Below are 20980 nucleotides of genomic sequence, written 5' to 3' on the forward strand. Positions count from 1 at the left end.
GGAGGCCCCGGGTTCGATTCCCGGGGGGGGGGGGTGAAAATAAATATTATTGATTTTACACTGTAATATTTATTTAATATTACCATGGACTGGATTTATTTAATATTATCCTGAAGCGCAAGAGTGATCACCTTGCCTTCATGTAAGTAATGATCAAGAAAACAATGCGTCAATTTGATGCAGTGCCCTATGCACCATTGGGTGCGGATAAGGGTTATAAGTAAGTAAAGTAATTATTAAAAAATAAATCATCATTTATTTTTCTGTACAAGTAAAAAAAAGCAATTTAATACTTTTTAAAAATATAGTCCTGATTTAGCCCTGTAAGTCAATAATATGGTATGAAATGATGCAGAAAAAACATTCTGAAAAAACAAGAGATAAATGGTTAGAAACTAAAATTAAAGCAAAAAAGTGAATGGCATTGCAATTGATTGTCAAATGTTTTGAGTAATATCTTAACAATAAATTTTGAATAGATTTTTTTTCTTCTATAAAACACTAAAATGTCACTCACTTCAATGTTGTAATTTCAGTTTGGTCGGAATAGAAGGGCAAAAAAATTAAATAAAAAGAATTTAATATAAACATTTTTTTATTTCAACTTATATTCTTACATATACACAGTACAAAAAATTGTCTCGCCCAATGAAAGGAGGCAAGTATGAATAGTCACATTTAGTAATGCAGAGGAAGGAAGAAAAGTAAATATGTACAAAAGGTAGTAAGTAATAAAGAATGTAGTTATTGGTATAACAAGTCTTGTGGGACTAACAACTAGAGTGGCCACTTTAAACAATAACATAAATGCACCTCCTAATGCAAATTACAAGGTGGGCAAAATAATAATTACACTTAATGTTTTACAAATCGTTGTTGTTTCATCTTCTGAGATCAAGAGAAGTAAAATGGAAAATTAAAACAAATCACAGTTCCATTCATCGATGACTTGTTTCCATTGGCATGGAGCAAATAGCATTCAGACTAGCGCGCCTACCCACGCACTCGCTTCTCGACAAATTATATCAACAATTGGCACTTTCAACCAAACAGCACATACCGGAGTATCGAGTGGACAGAGATGCGTAACATCGAGAATACTGCAAAACCAATTTACATCTTTATCAGTTGCCAATTATCATTAGGGATTCTAAGCACTAAATCATCCAACATGCACTTGCACACGCAATCAGAACTTAGTCTAAGTGGACACGCGTCCACGCAGCCGGCTAGTCTAACTATAGTGACAGGAAGAGGAACCGTGCATCGCATGCGTCCCGACACCGCTGTACACCGCCGGGACCACTACGCGACCCTAAACTCACATTTACACCCGCTATTTACATAGGATATCGCGCTCCATACACGCTCCATATACGGTCGCCCACTACATAGTAATGACGGTATCACAATAAGACACGAGTCGTCGCCAAATATTTACAGCGAAAAAAAAACTTACTTCGAGGAACTTAGTTCCAGACAGAATGTGCGAAACAAAAAAATAAACACCGAGAGCTTTGTTACTAAACCTAGAAACTAGTAGCTTAAACATTATCATCGTTAAAGGAATATCACAAGCGGATAAGTCAATCCGCGGAGGCGTCGGCGGGCTGCGGCGCGGCGCCCGGCTCGGCCGCCTCCGCCGTCGCGGCCGCCTTCCGCAGGCAGTCCAGCGAGTCCTTGACGGCGTGGTAGATGATGTTCTTGATCTGCAGCTTGTCCTCGTGGTTGGTGTGCGTGTCGGTGAGGTCGCGGAACTGCTGCGTGAGGTGGAAGCAGTGCGACACATTCTCAGGCGACACAAAGTCCTCGGCCACCTTGATGCAGTCGTGCAGGTTGCGCACCTGGTGCGGCGCTCCCGCCGGCACGAACACGGCGTCGCCGCGGCACTGCGCCACCGCGTAACCCTCCACGCCGTACTCCTTGTACAGGCGCTCGCGCAGCGCCGCGTCCAGGTAGCAGCTCTGGTCGTGGATGGGGTCGTGGTGCGGCGGCGGGTGCGCGCCGCGCTCGATGGCCGCCTTGTTGAGCAGGTCGCGGATCTTGTCGGCGTCGCGCGGGCTGTAGATGTGCCACAGCGCGCCGGGCAGCTCGCCGCGCTCGCGCACGCGCCGTCTAGTCAGGATGTCGCAGCCCGCCTCGTCGATGGCGCGGAAGGCCTCGCGGGTAGCGCGCTCGCCCGCGTCCTGGGGCCCGCTCACGTACACCATGACGTTGACGGCGTCGCTCACGTCCAGGTGCAGGTTGGTGGTGCCGCGGGCCGGGTGCAGTGCCGAGCCGTACGCCGTGTACATCTTGGGCCCGAGGTCGGGCCGCACGAAGCAGTCGGGCAGGCGCGAGGCGAGGTTGAGCCGCCCGCCGCGCTGCGTGTACTCCTGCAGCGGCAGCGCGCGCGTGAGGTCGGCGAAGCGCGCCGGCATCATCTCCGCAAAGTCCTCGCCGGGCGGCCAGTCCTTCAGCTTGAGCAGCATGGGCTCTCCGCGCTCGTCCTTCAGTCGCTTGCTCGTTTGCTCAAACCCGTCCCAGAACTTCTTCATGGGCTGGTTGGGTACGATATTGCCGGTAATGCAGTTGATGAGATCATTTTTCTCTTCTCCAAAATCACGCGAGAAGCTTTCCGGAGTCCAAAGATCCTTGTCCATCAGCTTCAGCACATCTGATACTATAACAGGCTGACCTCGCTTCCATTGATCCTAAAAGAAAAATCAAAATCAATGTTTTCACATAAAAAAAAACATAAATTGTGTGTTGTATGTAGGAATAGTTGTCCCTATGGAAGAGTGATGGAAAAAATTTACAATTCAGATAGAATTTAGAGATCACGTTTATTCTCAAAGAAATAAAAGTTGTAGACAAACCTGGAATATTTTGTAATTTCCCGGATGGACAGGATCGAGCAGGCGCAGTAGCTTCCCGTCGCAGAGCCAGGAGTGCGGGGTGTCAGGGTAGAGGCTGCCGGACTCGGTGTTGGTCATGATGCGGATGGGCAGCTGGTCGCGCCCGGAGGCGGCGCCGCGGTTGTAGCGCCGCACAAAGTGCTTCAGCTGGAAGGTCTTCACGTCCAGCTCGTCCTTGTCCTCGGGCTTGTGAGGCGCCACGCTGGACAGCACGTCGTCCAGCATGTCCACGCGGGGCTTCTTGGGCCGCGCCCCATTAGTGGAGGGGGGGGAGGTGTCCCCGCTGGGCCGGATGAGCAGCTCGCGGAGGGTGGAGAAGTTGCCGCCGGCCTCCGAGTCAGAGCTCGAGGTGTCGTCGGCCTCCTTCTCCTCCTTCTTCAGGTGGACGTCCGCCAGCCAACTGACGGCTGTGTTTCCGTTCTTGGGAGACCCGTTACTCAAAGCTTCCGTCGCTTCCTTGCCTTCCTCCGTTGTTTTCTGGAAGGCAATTCAAATATTCTGTCACTCAACAGTCGGCTGAGACTGATTCTACTACTTCTGACAATTATCTGCACCCGTTGATGCAAGAAAAATCACCCATATTTATTTTGACCTCCCTGGGAATCGAACCCAGGACTTACAGCATGGTAGCCAGGCTTGCTGACCATTACGCTATGGAGGCGGGGTATTTCAATAGGTCCCTTTAAAAAGTTAGAGGTTTCACTGTAATACATATAGGTCAGTATAGTAAAACAAATTTATGAGGCGAATGTAGTTGGAAAAAGAAGCAGAGGAAGACCGAGGAAAACTTGGCACAATCAGGTGTGTCAAATACATGAAAGCGGCCAGGTCAGGAGTCGTAATAACCATCGGGTATGTATAAGGAGATGCATGAATGTAGAAGAGGCGAAGAATGTTTGCAAAGACAGAGTGGTGTGGCGTTCGATTGTCTCTGCCTACCTCTGCGGAAGGGGCGTGATGGTTAGTTAGTTAGTTCAGTATCGTATCCCTACCTTGATGTTCCCGAGCACGAGGTCGCGCAGCATGCGGCGGCAGGCGCGCTGCAGGGCGGGCGGGTGGGGCGCGGGCGCGGCGCAGTCGCAGGCGCTGGGCACGCCCCACAGGGCGCGCTGCGCGTGCAGCCGGCGCGCGGCCCGCGCCAGCGCGTCCCCGGCTGCGATCTGCGTGAGCAGCAGGCGAGCGGGCTCGTGAGGCGCGCGCGAGGTGCACGCCAGCCAGCCGTGCGCGTCGCGCTCCCGGGCTGCCGCCGCGCCACCGCCCACGGGAGACACGCCCCCCGTGCGAGACTACACACAAACAACAAACATTATTAATAAATTTATGCTTTAATACCTATACCCTTTATACCCTTTACTATGACCTAAATTATATTGTATACCCACACACAGGCCATGGTTAGTTGGAAGATATTGCTTTTTAGCAATAAGCCCGCCAATGTACATATTTCTTTTCTGGGTTCGAATCCACTCTACTACAATTTGATACCTATTTTTAAAATGACCCTCTTAGAAATATGTAGTATGAAATCAAAGTATTTTTGTAAACAATAATTACATATTTAAATTTTTTTCTCTAAATATGTATATATATAAGAATAAGTAATACTTGAGATTATATGTATTACTTAGCTCATCCCATGGGTATTGGCTGTTTGATTACATTATTTATGCACATTTTTTTGAACAACGTTTTAGACAAATTATAGAACAAAATTATTTTCCACACAACCTTGTCTTGCCATTTCAGTCATGACAACAGTAATCATTTATTTTGAACCCCTTGGGAATCGAACCTGGGACCTCTAGCATGCTAATCAAATGTGCTTATCGCCTTACTACGGAGGTGAACTATACAAAACAGTGGTGGTATGAGACATATAACAAAATCATAATTTAAACTAGCCGATGACAAGTTGTATGCTCCGTATATGACCAGAGTTCCATATTTTTATCTTAAAACACTTCTTCACATTCTCTCTTTTATCGTAATAATAATACTAAAAAAATTGGATTGGAATCTCTTATTTTGTGCTAAATTCCACACAGTAATAATAAATTTTAATTAATTATATAGCACCATTTTATCTATATGGTGACAAGCTTGTATCAAGTCAAATTTTGATGTTACAGTCATATTATTGTTTGTATGGACCCCATTCGTTGAAGCCGTAATAGTGGTTGGTATCTAGACATGCTTTAGTCTAAGGTCTAAGGGATTCAAAAAAAGTATTGATAATTATGGAGTAACAGTGGAAATATATTAACTTATTAATATTGAATATGATAGCATTATATGTTTATATATATTTATACATAAATAATAAGATAAGCTTTAGTCAATATTATAATAACTATAATATATCAATATCCATAACTAAATCATCTGACATGCTACATTTTTTTTGCTTTCGTTTTTTAATTCAGCTATGCAAAGTGCAAAGATCAGGTATTTTCATGCCAGTTACAAAATAAAAGCTGTAAATTGTTGGCCAGTGTAATTGTGTCGCTTACTTTCAAAATCCGCCAGATCCATGTAAGTCGATTTTACAAAAAAAAAGCAAAATTCTCCGGGTAACAATTATGTTTAAAAGATTTGTCTGTCTTTAGATAAAAATATTATGAAATAGAGAATTTTTTTAGAATGTTCCCGACGTCATCTTAATTTTTGACCTATCCCCGCTCTCTGATTGGCCGATATGGGTCAGAAAGCAAGTTCCATGAATATAGCGGAATTTGAAATACCACTGTTTTTAAGTATGTTTTAGCAGCACATTTAAATATTTCAAACAACAAAGCCCACAATTGGCATTCTGATTATTTATTTTAAAATCTTATAAAATTGGATCTGGCGGATTTTTAAAGTAGGCGACACAATTAACAGATAAAGGTATGTAGAGGGCTATAGTTCATTACATACCTTGTAGCAATCGAGACACACTACGAAGCCGCACTTGCCGCAAGCCCAGTGAAAGTTGAATAATGTGGTTTCACAGACATCGCACATTTCTCTAACACCTTGCACCACTCTTTTCCATGCTATTGTTTTATCTGAAACAATTGATTCCATTATTAATACAGAATATTCACTAATCCTATCATAATACAACTAAAAACTAGATTTAATTGCAAATAGACTAATTACATACATCACTATTATTATTATTCTTTTAACTGTGTAACTGACAAATGTAATTTCAAGAAATACAAGTGTTGTTATTATACTCAGGTAACGTTTGTTCCAACAATAAAAAAATTATATATGTATTAAATATTAAAACCAAGCACTGATTTTTAGTCCACTAAATTGTATTTTATTAATAAAAACACAAAAAATAAAAATTTGGGACAATTGTTTCGCCTTATTATGACATTTTCAAACTACTGTAGTGTTTTTAGTAATAAAATACAATTTAGTAGACTCTAAAAAGTAGTGTTCAATTTTAATATTTAATATATAAATTACAATGGAGTTCTAAAAATTAAACGCCAAAACAAAAAATTTCACTAATTAATTCCCCCAGTCACTTTGTAGTAAAACCTATCCATTTTTAATTTAGGTTATACATATTAAATACCACAATTTCGTATTTAAATACACGATTCACTCCGCATCGTTTTCAAACACTTATTTCATTTTTGTGAAGGTAAGTCTAAATTTTAGAGTTGTGTCCTTGGGACGTTGAAGGTTGAAGAGGGGGCAGGAGCTGTTTCTAATTTTTATTTATCTAAATTTTATTATTTTTTATTTCAAAAATTAAGACTTAGCTTCTTATACGGTGTTTGAAAATGATACGGAATGCATCAAAACACTCGTCACAATAGATTTTAAGAAGTAGTGGCATTTACTAGGTAAAACATACATTAAAAATTTTAAAAAATTGTTTGGAATTTTTAAATATTTACCTTCATTTAAATTGTGGCTTTTGGCTTCGTTCTCTTGCTGCAGCAGGTCGCAGAACTGGTCTCCAACTTGCCTCAGCAGAAAACAACTCATTTCAATGTCTAATTCACTTTCACCGGATGCTTGCAGCCAGAGCTTTCTATCCTCCTGGAAATTGAACGGAGCATTTGTTTCATTTTCTGGTCATTAAAGAGTCAATTAGTCAATAATACAAATCAATAAGTGAAAGGAAATATTCATTAAGATTAAATATATGATAAATCGGAACTCAATTTTCTTTAAACCCAGATAGCATTTGACGTATTTGAATTTTTTGCTCAAAAAAGAGTGTTTTTGTATTGAAAAGAAAATAATTATTAAGGTGAGAAAGTTATAAAAAATATATAAAAATATTTTTCAATATATATTCTTAAAAAAGTTAAATTACAATAGTATTCTAAAAAAAAATTGCACTGGAAGATACATCGAGCTCTTAGCGTTGCTGTTTTTTTTTAAAGTTATCCGAATGTATTCAAAGTATTGAGTTTGAAATTGAGCTGTAAATTGAAGGAGTTTGAGAGTGCAACTCACCTCTGTGGGATCTTTGTTTGGATCAGAGAAGCCGGCAATGGCGAGCTGGCCGTTCTTGGTGTAGCGGAGGCGGCGGAAGGCGTAGAAGCGGCAGAAGATATTGGGCATGTTCTTGGACCTCTGGTGCGGGGTCCAGCGACACTCGCGGCACTTGGCCAGCTTGGGGGCTACGTCGCAGCACGCTCCGTCCTGCAGAAAGGACTCCCCCGTCTTCTTCAGCTGACTCACGGGAGGTTTCCGGAACGGCGGATTCGGAGGGTCATCTTTGGATTTCTTGTTTCTGACAGGTTCGTCGTCCGTGTTCTTGTCGCTTTTGGACGATTTGGGCCGCCTCCCTCTCTTCCTGGGCTCCTTCTCCTTGGACTCTTTGGCGGCTCCGTTCCCGCCGTTGGCGGTCCGCTTGGCGGGGATCGAGTGGTTCAAGCTGGCGCCGGAATCCGAGTCCTTGTCGCTATTCGTATCTTTCTCCTTTTCACTATCGCTACCGCTCTCCATCATGGAGCTTTTCTTCTTCTTGGCTTCATCCGCTATGGACGTCTTGCGCAGCGTGGCTCCTTTTTTTCTCTTCACTTTGGGGGGTTTCCTTTTGGGCTGATTCTTGGCGCCACTTTCCTGGTCGGAACTGGAGCTGTCTTCCCCTTTCCGGGAATCTTCCGCGTGGCCGTTAGTTTCTTTTAGAGACTTTCTGGCCACTTTGAGCGGTTTAGTTCTAATAATACTATTTACAGCCATAGAAGAGCCCACACTGTAGGGCAGGGAGAGCGCCACGGCGGGGAGGGCGGGGGCGGGAGCGGGGGGAGGTGCCGTCACCGCCGGCGGGGCCGCCTCCTTGTCCGCCTCGGGGGCCGTCTCGTGGCGCTGCAGCCACGCCTTCTTGAGGTGGCGCACTGGCGCCCCGCTCTCCTTGGGGCTGCCGGCGGCGGGCGGCGTGGGTGCCTTAGCCGGAGTCACCGGGGGCACCGGGGAGGGGCACGGGGCCCCCGAGGGCTGCGCCTCCGGCTCGACACGCTCCGGAGGCCGGGGGGCGCTGGGCGGGCGGACGGCTCCGTCGGCCGAAGGTATCCGCACGGGGGAGTCGGTCTGTGTGCGGGGCGCAGGCGAGGTGCAGTAGGCCGCTGTGTTGACCATGGTGGTGATGGTCGTGGCGGCGCTGGCGATGAGGGGGGTGGGCTCGCTCACGCGGGACAGCAGGGGGGAGGCGGAGGCGGGGGGGTACTGCTGTATGGCCTCCATGGGGAAGGGGGGACCGGTGGGCTCCAGCCTCCTCTTCTTGCCGTCGGGCCCGCAGCCGTCGAAGAGAGGTTGCGCGGGCGCGCCCCTCCGCTTGGGCGAGCGGCCGCCGTCGTCCCGCTCGGAGGAGATGCCGAGATCCAGGGGCTGCGTCTGGTAGGAGAGGGGCGCGGGATGCGCAGGGTGCGCGGGGTGCGCAGAGGGCGGCGCGGGGCGCTGCTGCGGTGGGCGGGGCTCGCGGGAGTGCGCGGGCGGCGGGTGGCGCAGGGCCCCGTAGGGGGCGCGCGTGGACAGCGGGACGGGCTCGGCGGCCGGCGGAGGCTCCTGCGAGCGGCAGACGGGGGTGCCGCTGGTGATGCCGGCGTTGGGCTTGCCGTATATGTGCGGGGGCGCGGGGCTGGACACCTTGGGCTTGCTGAGCGTGGCGGGAGCGGGGCCCCCGGGGTAGTAGAGCGGCGCGCGCGCGGGGGCGGGCGGCGTGCGGCGCGGGGAGGGCATGCCCCTGTAGGCGCCCCCCTGGGAGCCCGGGTAGGGACCCATCTCCCCGCCCTGCAGCTTGGGAGAGTGCGCGGGATGGACCTTGACTTCCAGGTGATGTTGAGGTATTTTTCCTTCATTTTTCACTATAACCGAGTTCTTCATTTCACTCATCAGGGGAGGGGGGGTTGGTAGGGAGTTGTCCCTGTCACGCTCCCTCTCCTGATGTACACTGAGGCCTTTAGTCACTGTTATATTCCCGTGAGTTTGAACTTGTTTTAAATGTTCGGACTTTTGTTTACTGTCGTGATTAATAAAGCCGGAGGGGTGGTGGTAGCCCTTAAAATTATATATATTAAAGTTGGGTTCTCCCTTAGGGAGGCTCACGTGCACTTGGGGTTTTTCCACCAGTTTCCGGTTTAACGAAAGTCTCGTATGTTCCGGCGCGGGATAATGTACTTTACTAGGAACACTGGGTGCTCTTTGAGCCTGCAAAATAAAACCAAAGATGAGCGAACGTTTCGAAAGAGGATAAATAAAAAATGTTCATATGTTTACACAATCCTCGACTTACGGGAGGTTGTTGCGAGTAATAATTTCTCTCCCTCATTTCCTGCCCGCGGCGCAGGCGATCGGGGCCCGCCTGGGGGGGCGGGGCGTGGTGGGGCGGGTGCGCCGGGGTGGGTGGCCCCCGGCCCTGAGAAGGAACCAGACTATTTAGTAAACTCCATGCCGACTGAAAATAAAACAATCATTTTATTTGAAACGTCAACTGTACGAGTAGAACTTAAATATACCTATAATTGATCCGGCACTTTCGGAGCTATCTGCTAATGATAAATATGTACATATTATCTATATTTTGGTAGCGATACTTCTACATCCTATAGTCAGTGGTGTGCACAGTTTTTAATGAGGGTAGGCAGTAGGGTTGGGTAAGGATAAGGCATAGTAGGCTCTGGTCGTGTTTCTATATGGAACGCGAGTAATCTAGAATGCCCATATAGAATGCACACCTCTGCCTCTAGCCATAATGCAGGCAATCTTTAAGGCTAATAATCATATCACAATGTTGTGATTTTGCTTTGACCTTTGGCATACATTTTGTTGTGTTAATACTCACATACTCTCAGGTTATTTAGTACAATTATTATTGTTAGTTTATTTTACGCTAAAAATAACCCTTTGATCATTAATTTACACTTATACTGAAGATAAATACTCAATTATGAACAGATATTTATGTTTACAGAATTTATCTTTTTTATCATTGTGAATTTTAAATGAAGAAGCACAAATTGCCACTAGCTTAAATAAAATAAACTAATAAGTAGATTGTCGCAAGATGGATGGCCATGTGTTGAAACTAGGGATAGCAGAAGCACCCTCTGGTATAAATAACATGCAGTAAAAACAAGTTTATCTGGAATTAATATTTTTTTAAATTGACAAAAGGTGTTTGGTTTGATCATTGCACGACAATGCGCCAATGCATTATGCCGCCATTTTGCAAGCTACCATGCGAATGTGGCTTTTAAGAATAGGAGCATTAACCATATAGTCCGGACATGGCTCCTGGCGATTATTATTATTTTCTTATTTAAAAAGAAAAGACTCTAGGGAATGCTGTTTGAGGATGGTAGTCAGTTTCAAGCAGCTGTAATAGAAAATTTGGATGGATAAACTTTTGATTACTTTTACAAAGGGTATATATTGAAAGCTGTCCCACCGCCTTCCCAGGGATGATACAGAAGCATCTAGGCTTTTTGACAGACCTCCTCTTGCAAACGATTTTTTAGTTTGTTTTATGAACTAAGTTGAGAAAGTTATAGAAAATGTATGTACAAAGGGTAAAAAATATTAATTGATAATAATAAATGTACGGAAGCTAGAGAGATTATATCGAAAAATAAAAATTGTTTCACAAATTATATGAAAATTTATGGCCCCAACCTCTTATTTTTTGTCAAAACTTGAGAAAGGCCGCTAAAGCGCTTATTAGTTTTTACACTAATATTTTCGTTAAGAGTTGTAAATGAATGAATGAGAGTAATAATCACCTTCTGCTTAGCGAGTCTTAGTGAGTCTTCAAAGTGTTTATGTACAGCCATCTCTTGTCTCTCCTTCTCTTGCTGGTCTCTGTCCACCCTCTCCCTGAGCCTTAGTGAGTCTTCAAAGTGCTTGTGTACAGCCATCTCTTGCCTCTCCTTCTCCTGCTGGTCTCTCTCCAGCCTCTCCCTCTCCCTTTCTCTCTCCTTGTCCAGTCTTTCTCGCTCTTTCATGTGTTGGTTTTGTAGCTCCTGATGTTCTTGTCTTTCCCTGTAAAAGAACACAGTGTTAAAATAACCGAAAAGAGAGTAAAAGATATCAAATAGATGCAATGGAAGTCAAACAAGAGACATGACTGAGAGGGGGCCTGCCCAACATCTTGGCCATGCTCCAGCCCAAGAAGACCGAAAAGAAGGCGCAATAATACAGCGACTTCACTTTTCCCCTTCAAACTCAGCGGATTGTCAACATTTTTCTCTAATACAGTGAAACCTCTATGTATCGTTTTTAAAGGGACCTAATGAAATAAACAATGAACGCGGGATCAATACACAAGGAGATACGATCGAATAAAGATACCGTCCTCCCGATCTGCATAACCATTAGTAGGTGGAAATTTCAAGAATACAAGTTTTAGATGTATAAATGTATTAAAAAAAAAAAAAAACAAAGTTGAACAAAACCCAAAGATCTTCAGACCTCTTCTGCTGTATCCATCACACAAGCTTTCGATAGTCTGCATCCCACACGTTGAAATATTGTCGTCAAATGTAACAAAATTCAGAAAATAAAAAAAAAGAAGCAAAAAAACAGACAAATTATATCAAATATGTAGCATAATTCAAACGATGAATGCGGTAACATGGAGGATAGAAACGATCGATGCGATCTATTTTTGTATGAAATGAATTCGGAGTAGAAGAAATAAACGACACATCCGGGAAAACGATTATTCGAGGAACGATAGATAGAGGTTTCACTGTATATATATTTTATGTCTATCATTATTATTTTCATATCATAATCCACGTCTGTGTAAGCGCCCTTGAGGTAGAATTTTACGAAAAAGTCGCAATATAAATTATCCAAAATTATTATTATTATTATTATTATTGGACTGAGTAGAAATAAGTGAAATTGGAAGAATTAGAATCAAAGAATCGACAGAACGGCAGCGTGGGCCGAGAATCTTTATAACTGAAATCCTAAATTCCACTCGAGCCATAAGTAAAGTCTAGTACACATAAACAGGAAAACACACAAGATAAACAGTAGTGGGCTTAAAAAAAAAGTCATTGCTTTACGAATAGAGGAAAATATAACAAACAATACTTGTCTTTACATATTCAACTGTAAAACAATTCGTGGCCGTTATTGAAAAGAGCTGAGTCGCAAAATTGCTTGATGTATAAAGGTTTAAAAATGTATGATGAGATGCCTGAATGTATGAAGAATGAAAAATGTATGAAAGAATTTAAAAATAAATGTCTAAGTTACTGTAAGGAAATGTAAATATATAAAGATGATGTAAATGTATATTATAGTTTATATTAGTTTTAATATAAGCTAACTTAAGAAATAAATAAAAAAAAAAAAACAATTCAGTTACAAGTTGGAGTAACAAAGAACTTAACAACACTTGTCATAAGGTTCTCATCGAGGTGGAGGAGGAACTACCAATAGTGACCATAAGAAGAAAAATGGTAAAAATGATATCTCATGTAATTCATAACGCATTGCAATAATCTATTAATTAATACATTTTATCAAGTTATTTACTTTTGTCATTTTAATTAGGTTGATAATTACAGGATCCAAACTATCAATTCAAAAATATAGCATAAAATTTTAATAATGAATTTAGGAATCAGAGAAAAGCATTTTATTTGAGTTTATTTGATAAATCTAATTTAAAAAACAAATGAGATTAACTAAAGCACTTGGATGAACACAGATAGAAATTATCCACAATATTTATTGATTTAGACCTGTTTGCTTTTGTCTTGCCAACTCAGTTATTAATTTCTATAATGTGTTAACCATTCACATAACATTTCGCTCACTCCTTCCAACAATGCCATATATCAAAAAACTTGATTTTTCAGGTGATCGTTTTTAAAGTTATAAAATATATTAAAATGTATTAAAAATAAATATCAAGCCACTAATTGAACTTTTTATCATGCAACAGATCTTTTTAGGTAAAACCTGAATGTTTTTTCTCCGTTTGAAAAACATTTAGTAATATTTTTAAAAAAATAATTAAACAATACCTTTTCTTCAAAATTCAAAAACAACAATTTCTGCCCTGTAGAGGGTATATATTAAGTTTAAAATATACCGCTTTTGTTAGGATATAATAAATTATCTGGGCATTCCGAAAACATGCACAACTGAAAATTGTCGATTTTTGATATTTGACCTTGTTGAAAGGAGTGAGCGATTTGTCATCTGATTGAAATTGTACCTCTTCATTCCTTATCTATACCCATTATTACCCAATATCTATATAATATACCGTTATCTGCACACCCATAATTAAGGTCAGTCACACATTGAATTGGGTGTATGCAATGTTGTATTAGTTGTAGACTGCATAAAAACAAGGTTGTTAATTTTATTTTTGTTTCTAGTGCCAGTCCAAAATGAAGGATATTGAATTACAAAAGTCAAAAATCACAAAACGTTCAATTAACTCCCTTGGAATGGTAACCTAACTACTAGGTGGATGGGATTATACAGTGTAAAATAACTGTAACCGGTGTTCGATGACAAGTGAAAGAAACAACATTTAAAAACTTTGTAGAAGCAATAACAGAGATTTTTTTAAATAAGTGAATAAAAATCAAATTGAAACATTGTTTTTATGACCCTAGTAAAAGTAATAAAATAAACCCACAAAAAAATATCAGTAGATTTTTAAATTGTCATTATGAGTGAATTTTCAAAATGAGCACATTCAGCTACTTACAGTGATGGTCTCATTTTACATGTTTATAATTTGTTAATGATTGAAATCATATATTTTCTTTTCAATAGTTATTTCTTAGATAAGTGAGATTACTTTGATTATTTCGATACCTACACACTAACTTCACTTGGTTTCCATTAAAACTTTTTCTCCAAAAGATAAATACAGAAGTACGTTTTCGCGCTAAGGAAACGATAACTCCTTTTGAAATAAAAAAATCGGAACAAAAAAATTATCGAAGTACTAAAAAACATATTGTTCCAAAAGTACGATTAAATTCACATTAAAATACAACGATAAAAACAAAAAGTTATTTGAGGTGAATGCGTGATTGTAAAATAGCCGTATATTGTGCGGTAATGTGACGTAAGTGAGAGAGATCGATAATGCGGCCGTTTTACCGTAACGAGCTGTTACAGCTTAGTGGGCCAGCCGGAGAAAGCGATCGTATTGGATCGACTAAACATAATTATTATTTATTTTACTTTAACAAATTGAATTTAGCATTAATTGATTAAAACCTTTCCTCAAAAGCTAGACTGGCAGTGCGCAACGTAATCCTTGTGTATGGGAGTGAAGCACGGAGTTGGCAAAACAAGGATGAAAGCAGACTGAATGTAGTCGAAGTGCGATCTCTCGGACGAATGTGCGGCAAAAAGATGTACGAATGATGAAATAAGGAAATAATGCAAAGCTGAGATAAGCATTATCGATAAAAGGCGTGTCGAGATGGTTTGGACATAAGGAACGAATGAGTGAGGAAAGAGCGGTAAAACAAATTTATGAGGTGAATGTAGTTGGAAAAGGTAGCAGAGGAAGACCGAGAAATACTTGGCACGTCGGGTATGTCAAGTACTCGAAAGCGATCAGGTTAGGAGTCGAAATAATCATGAGATGCATGAACGTGGAAGAGGCGAAGAATGTTTGCAAAGACAGAGTGGTGTGGCGTTCTGTTCTCTCTCCCCACCCCTGCGGAGAAGCGGTGTGATGGTTAGTGAGTTAGCATTACTTTCCGATGAATTCTGATTCCATTTCCTGTACCTTATCATGGAATTATTCAAGCATGTGTACCTACTATCCTACCGCAGACCTCTTACGTCGAACATTCGCACACTCGACCGTTTGCGGTTAACAAATTTAACTCGTGTCTAATTCAAAATACATATATTGATTGTAATGATTGATATTACAGATAATTCCGAGTCGAAATTACTAATTGCGAAATAATACTCCAATTACTATTGTTAAACCAGGGAATGAACGTTAGTTTATGATAAAAACACCACCATGATTAAAGAAAACACTTCGTTTTTTACCACTTGAGTTTTATTATAGACGACATGTTTCAGAAGTTAAACTTCCATCATTCAGGTCTGTATAATAACTAATAAGTTATTATACAGACCTGAATGATGGAAGTTTAACTTCTGAAACATGTAGTCTATAATAAAACTCAAGTGGTAAAAAACGAAGTGTTTTCTTTAATCATTGTAACATGTCTTACCACAAAGTTAATGCCGAAACAATAAATAAAATTAAACACCATAATAAAAAGCAAAATTATATTTCAAAAATAAAATAAATAAGTAATAATTTGTCCGCCTCCGTGGTGTAATGGTCAGCGTGTTTAGCTACCGTGCTGGAGATCCCGGGTTCGATTCCCAGGGGGGGAGGCGAAAATAAATATTAGTGATTTAACACTATAATATTTATTTAATACTACCCTGGACTGGTTCATGAAGCGCAAGAGTGATCACCTTGCCTTCGTGTAAGTAATGATCAAGATAACACTGCGTCAATTTGATGCAGTGCCCTATGCACCATTAGGTGCGGATAAGGATTATAAAAAAATATATATAAAAAAATAAGTCAATTTCTAAGTCAGAAAATATTACTTAGGTTCTGCTGTGTGTAGGTACCTAAATAAGGACATGGTAATTACTGACATTAAAATGTAGATTATATATATGGACGTAGATTACATTTACAAAAACATAAAACTTGATTATATGTAATTATATCGAAATTCAATGGTTGGATAAGTACATTGTGATTCATTTGAAAAATAGTGTAAAAAAATCAGCACTCGTGAATTATTTCACTAAACTAAAAGTATTACCTTGATTAGTAAACTAAATTATTACTTTAATTTTAAACTAAATAATTCGCATATATTGTATTACGAAGTTTTAAAGCGCCAATGACAAATCATTAGTGAAATTAATGTTTATACTAGTTTTATTTTATAATAATATAAAAATAACGATTATTGTTTTGTTCTGAAGACCCATAAAAAATCTGTAGCTATTAACTGAAATTACATAATCCTTTTCCACGTAAATATTATTACATACATATGTAAATGAAAACGGTTGATAATGAAATAAAAAATATTCAAAAACCAATGTAGCCTTCACACAAGAGAAAGAATTCAAAACAAATAGTTGATTGACCCATTTAAAGTAAAATATGTAAGCGTACAATAAAAGTTTTGAAGAGGTTTCCTTTTTATCGCGTACTGTATGTATTTGTAATGGGCTTAAAAAAGGTTGCGGGACAAAAAGACTCAACAATGGCGCCGCTTATATTGTTTATTTGCAAAGGTTGGATTCATTACAATACAAATGGGATAAACACGCCACGAGACCCCAGACGGCCGTGTAGGGTGTAGCGCATGGAGTATAGAGTTCTACGTATGGTGGTTTCATACAGGTAAATGTACCGAGCACTTATTGTGTAGGAAGAATGGCGTGCGTGAACCTATAACGGCACAGCTGCGACAAGGAGCGGACGGAACACGCGATCCGATTTCACGGCGAGCGTCTCGACTCGAGACTGCGAAGAGCCAATAAATGACTCGCACGGAATATCGAATAACGTACAGCGAAGGATTACGATTACTTGAGAACTCATTCTCTACGGAGGAATTTCCTCGGTATGAATTCGGCAGCGATAGCGCAAGGTCAATATGGTGTCTGATGACTTCGAAGGTAATAAACAATGGGTATTGAATAAGGACGCGCGTAATGAATACTACGATGACAACATACGTTCGAAATCGTTTCGTAGAAAACAAAGCCTTACCGCAACAAAAGAAAAATTATTATAAATAAATAAAACGCATCGCGAATTATATAAAGTAATACATCGTGACTAATGAGTTTTACAAGGTTAACCTTGATCGGATTTGCGTTATATATTGTTCTCAGATTATATAAAAAGTCTCGACACAATGAAGCGTGAAATAATAGTGCAAGAGGCAAGAACTTGTAAATTGTTTTAGATAAACAAAAAAAATCGATAATGAATTGGCGAAATCGCCCTCCAAACTCAATTGGCGGCATGCCTTTAGTACAGTAAACTGTCTTTATTGCGAGAGCACTAAGTAGGCGTGTATTGAAATAAGATGAAAATAAAGGCCAACAATGTTCAGAGAAACTCCGGTTGCAAGACCAGAATAACCGGTTCTCCGATGCAACTTTTCAAACCGATTATATTACAATAAATATTATGTCTATATACGCTCTTATCTAGACTTGATCATATTACAAGCGGGCATAAAAAAACACCACTTATTCTTAAAATATCACACATACACTTACGTTTTTGGAGTGTGAGCTGTCAGCGCGATTAATAAAACAGAAATATGCGCAAACCCATTTAAAATTTATGATTCTCTTGCATTCTAAGTAATTTGTTTTAAATTCAGCTCATTGTACAAAATTGCAAATATTTCAAAGATGATGAATGGACAAAATGTTGCGGATTTTTCCAAGAACACGAATATTCTTCATAAATATTAAATATATTCGGCAGGAAAGGTATTCACCGTCATTATGTATGTCGTACTAGCAAATATTATGGTGACGCATATAACTTTAATAGAGTGAATATCGGATGAAAAACCGCATTTATCAGCGATTCGTGTTATCAGTAATTACCGCGACTCTGACCGAGAACTACTTAGTAATGAAATGTTATTCAATTTTATCAATTATTAACAGAAACGCAACAAATAAAATGCTCCATCAAAACGAGCTGAAAATTCACGATACCGTTGAACCATAATAACAAATAATGGCTTCCCGCAATTGTCTTTCCGCAACCAGTTGAAAATGATTAATAATAATATGTAGGGCTGGCGTTATAACTCGTTACTACCGCTAGTACGCTCTAACGACCGGTCGTCAGTCCGTATTGTCGAGAGTCGGACATAAATGTTCCGTACCGAGAGAAAAATGAATGAATATCCCTTTTTTAACGAAGTTATTAAAGTTGACACGTTTGTAATCGAAGTTCCGATCCATATACGGTTTGAAGAATAAATAATAAGCCAAGTACAATTCCAAAAATTCGAAGAAGTGAATACATAAAACATTATATTAGCTTGGAAAACAAATTTTACTGAATATTAAAATTAAAAAGGTGATTTTACACGAAAAATATTAATTTCATTAGATTATCTTAATGCAACTTAAAAGCTTGTAAAACTGGTTAAATTAATATCAACACAAATAGATACTTAATAAAATAATGTTACATACACATTTTCTCAAACTTTATTTTCAAACATTTCATTAATTGATTTGGCAGTCACTTTGTGGTAAAATCTATCCATTTTTAATTTAAGTTTTACTTAGTAAATACCATTATTTCTTAAAATCTTTTGTGACACGTGTTTGGATGCATTCCGCGTCATTTCCGCAAACACCGTATTAAACTTAAAAATGAGATATAACTTACACGAAACAATTGAATTATGTCATGAATTTAGTATATATTTAATTTCCCGACTCGACACAGTAATATTTACAACTTATCTGAATAAAAATCACAAAGATTTGTGATGTTTTTGTATTGAAATGAAGTTTCTTAAATTTAAGGTAGACAACTAAATTATTACCAACTTTTTTGAGTAAATGAATGGTAGAAAAACATAACAAATAAAAATGTACTGAAAGGTAACGTAACTATGTATTGAACGGGGAAATGAGTAATTTCGGTTTATCGAATAGCTCTAGTATTTCGGAATTGCTCTAGGTATGAGATGTAACCTTGGTAACCCCACATAGGTTGTTATATTAAAATAATGATACGAAACATACTCGAGATACTTAATGATAAAACAAAATAATAGGATACTTTGTGAGGCGCTATTATTGTGATTATCACCTCACATATCACTCCATATAAAATAAACTAAAAAATAATAAAATAAAAACAGAAAAAATCATAATGTACTGAGAAAATGTCCACACTATTACCGTCTCACGTGTTAAACAGTTGGCAGTATTTTACATACCATTTGAATACCATGCGGGTAATAATATGCTGGTTAAAACACATTAAAATTTATTTATGTATTTCTTAAATATAAATAGTAAAATAAAAAACCGAAAAAATCAGAATGTACTGAGCAAATATCCACACTATTACCGTCTCACGTGTTAAACAGTTGGCAGTATTTTACATACCATTTGAATACCATGCGAGTAATAATATGCTGGTTAAAACATATTTTTATTTATTTCTTAAAAATATCCATGTCCATATACTTTATCTGCATTTTGGCTCTTTAGGCATAGCCTGTGTTTAACCGAAATACTAACATGCTAAAGTTTAATACAATTTTATTACAATATGATATTGCTGAAGCTAGGGGATTTGAACGCAAAAATGATCGTTATAAATCACGCAAATAAGGGTTTTAATTTCGTGTGATGTTTCGATTTTACTGTAAACTTATTTATAAAAATACGGGCGTTACGTGCGCGAAGAGCCATTGTTGGAAAAAGTGGAGAATTTTCAGCGAAGTGTGTTTATTGTTTGGCGAGCGAAATAAAGGTCGTTGGGCCCGTAAATCAAATGAGGCCAAATAAACTTACATCGAGACGTGGGTGGACCATTGACCGCGTGCGCATGTTACTTATATGTTATTATTCTATATTCTACGGGAATATTGCGTGTCTGCGCTACACAACTAACTCGCAACGCGACCAACCGTAGGTATAATACATTGTGCTTACTGGTAATTAGATTAATACACATAATACTGGATTAGACCGCCTTAGATGTTTTTGATTCATTAACATCACCAAAACATTGGCAAAAATCTACTTTAGCGCCCTAACCGAGATTACACTTCCTTAAAGGTGAAGGTAAATAAACTATCAAAATAGTAATACGTATACGAGATACATATGTTTATACTTTAAATGTAAAACTTTGCCATTATTAAAATAAGGAAAATAATAATATTTATTTTTTCTAATCAATATATCCACATAAAGAAAAACGACAAAACTACTAATAAAAAACAGCTTTATAAAACAATTAAATTCTCAAATAAAGTATTCTCTAATGAGAATACTTTATTTGAAAATTCTGGTTTATATGATATGATTTTCAACAAAAATGTTTGCTTTTAACTTATTTTAAAAAACATTTGTTTTTTTACCACACAAGTATTATATTGTTACGACTAGTTTCGGAAGCTACATATGCTTCCACCTTCGGGTTTAATTATAAAATATATTTTAATTTAAACCCGTTGATGGAAGGAAGCATCTCTAGCTTCCGAAACTAGGCGTAACAATATAATACTCAAGTGGTAAAAAAAATTGTTTTTTTTTTTCATAATTTATTCATGTCTTACCACAAAGTGAATGCCGAAACGATAAATAAAATTTATTCGTAAACAATATTAATTTATTGTAAGATTCAACGCGTAATTTTATAATGAAATTAACATCGCCTAACGCATAACATAATGAAGTGATAAGTGACACTGATAATAGCTGTAATCTTCTTCGGAGCGAGTTGGAATTTAAAACTAATTGCTATAGGATTGCAAAGAATGGCTGAATCTGGGTCAGCTATCACTGTT

The 20980-nt window shown here is 39.3% G+C and overlaps 1 protein-coding gene across 11 annotated transcripts in view; it reads right to left on the reverse strand.

The window, feature by feature from the left end:
* Nucleotides 1–577: 577 nt before the first annotated feature.
* Kdm3 (Lysine demethylase 3) overlaps nucleotides 578–20980 on the reverse strand; it is a 329361-nt gene continuing 308958 nt past the window's right edge. For 6 of the 11 annotated variants that reach the window (XM_088268253.1, XM_088268256.1, XM_088268262.1 and 3 more), the window contains 8 exons: nucleotides 11135–11393; nucleotides 9649–9810; nucleotides 7368–9563; nucleotides 6800–6944; nucleotides 5814–5944; nucleotides 3890–4183; nucleotides 2859–3374; nucleotides 578–2693 (listed from right to left, as the gene is read on the reverse strand). In XM_088268253.1, coding sequence (XP_088124379.1) covers nucleotides 1587–2693; nucleotides 2859–3374; nucleotides 3890–4183; nucleotides 5814–5944; nucleotides 6800–6944; nucleotides 7368–9563; nucleotides 9649–9810; nucleotides 11135–11393 — 4810 coding nt within the window. In that variant the 3' untranslated portion in view covers nucleotides 578–1586. The remainder of the gene's footprint in view (nucleotides 2694–2858; nucleotides 3375–3889; nucleotides 4184–5813; nucleotides 5945–6799; nucleotides 6945–7367; nucleotides 9564–9648; nucleotides 9811–11134; nucleotides 11394–20980) is intronic. The other 5 variants (XM_088268255.1, XM_088268264.1, XM_088268259.1 and 2 more) reach the window with 1 other exon arrangement.

This window comes from Brachycentrus maculatus, unplaced genomic scaffold, assembly GCF_059751285.1.
Source record: "Brachycentrus maculatus isolate JH-2025_06_01 unplaced genomic scaffold, ASM5975128v1 h1tg000315l, whole genome shotgun sequence".
NCBI lineage: Eukaryota > Metazoa > Arthropoda > Insecta > Trichoptera > Brachycentridae > Brachycentrus > Brachycentrus maculatus.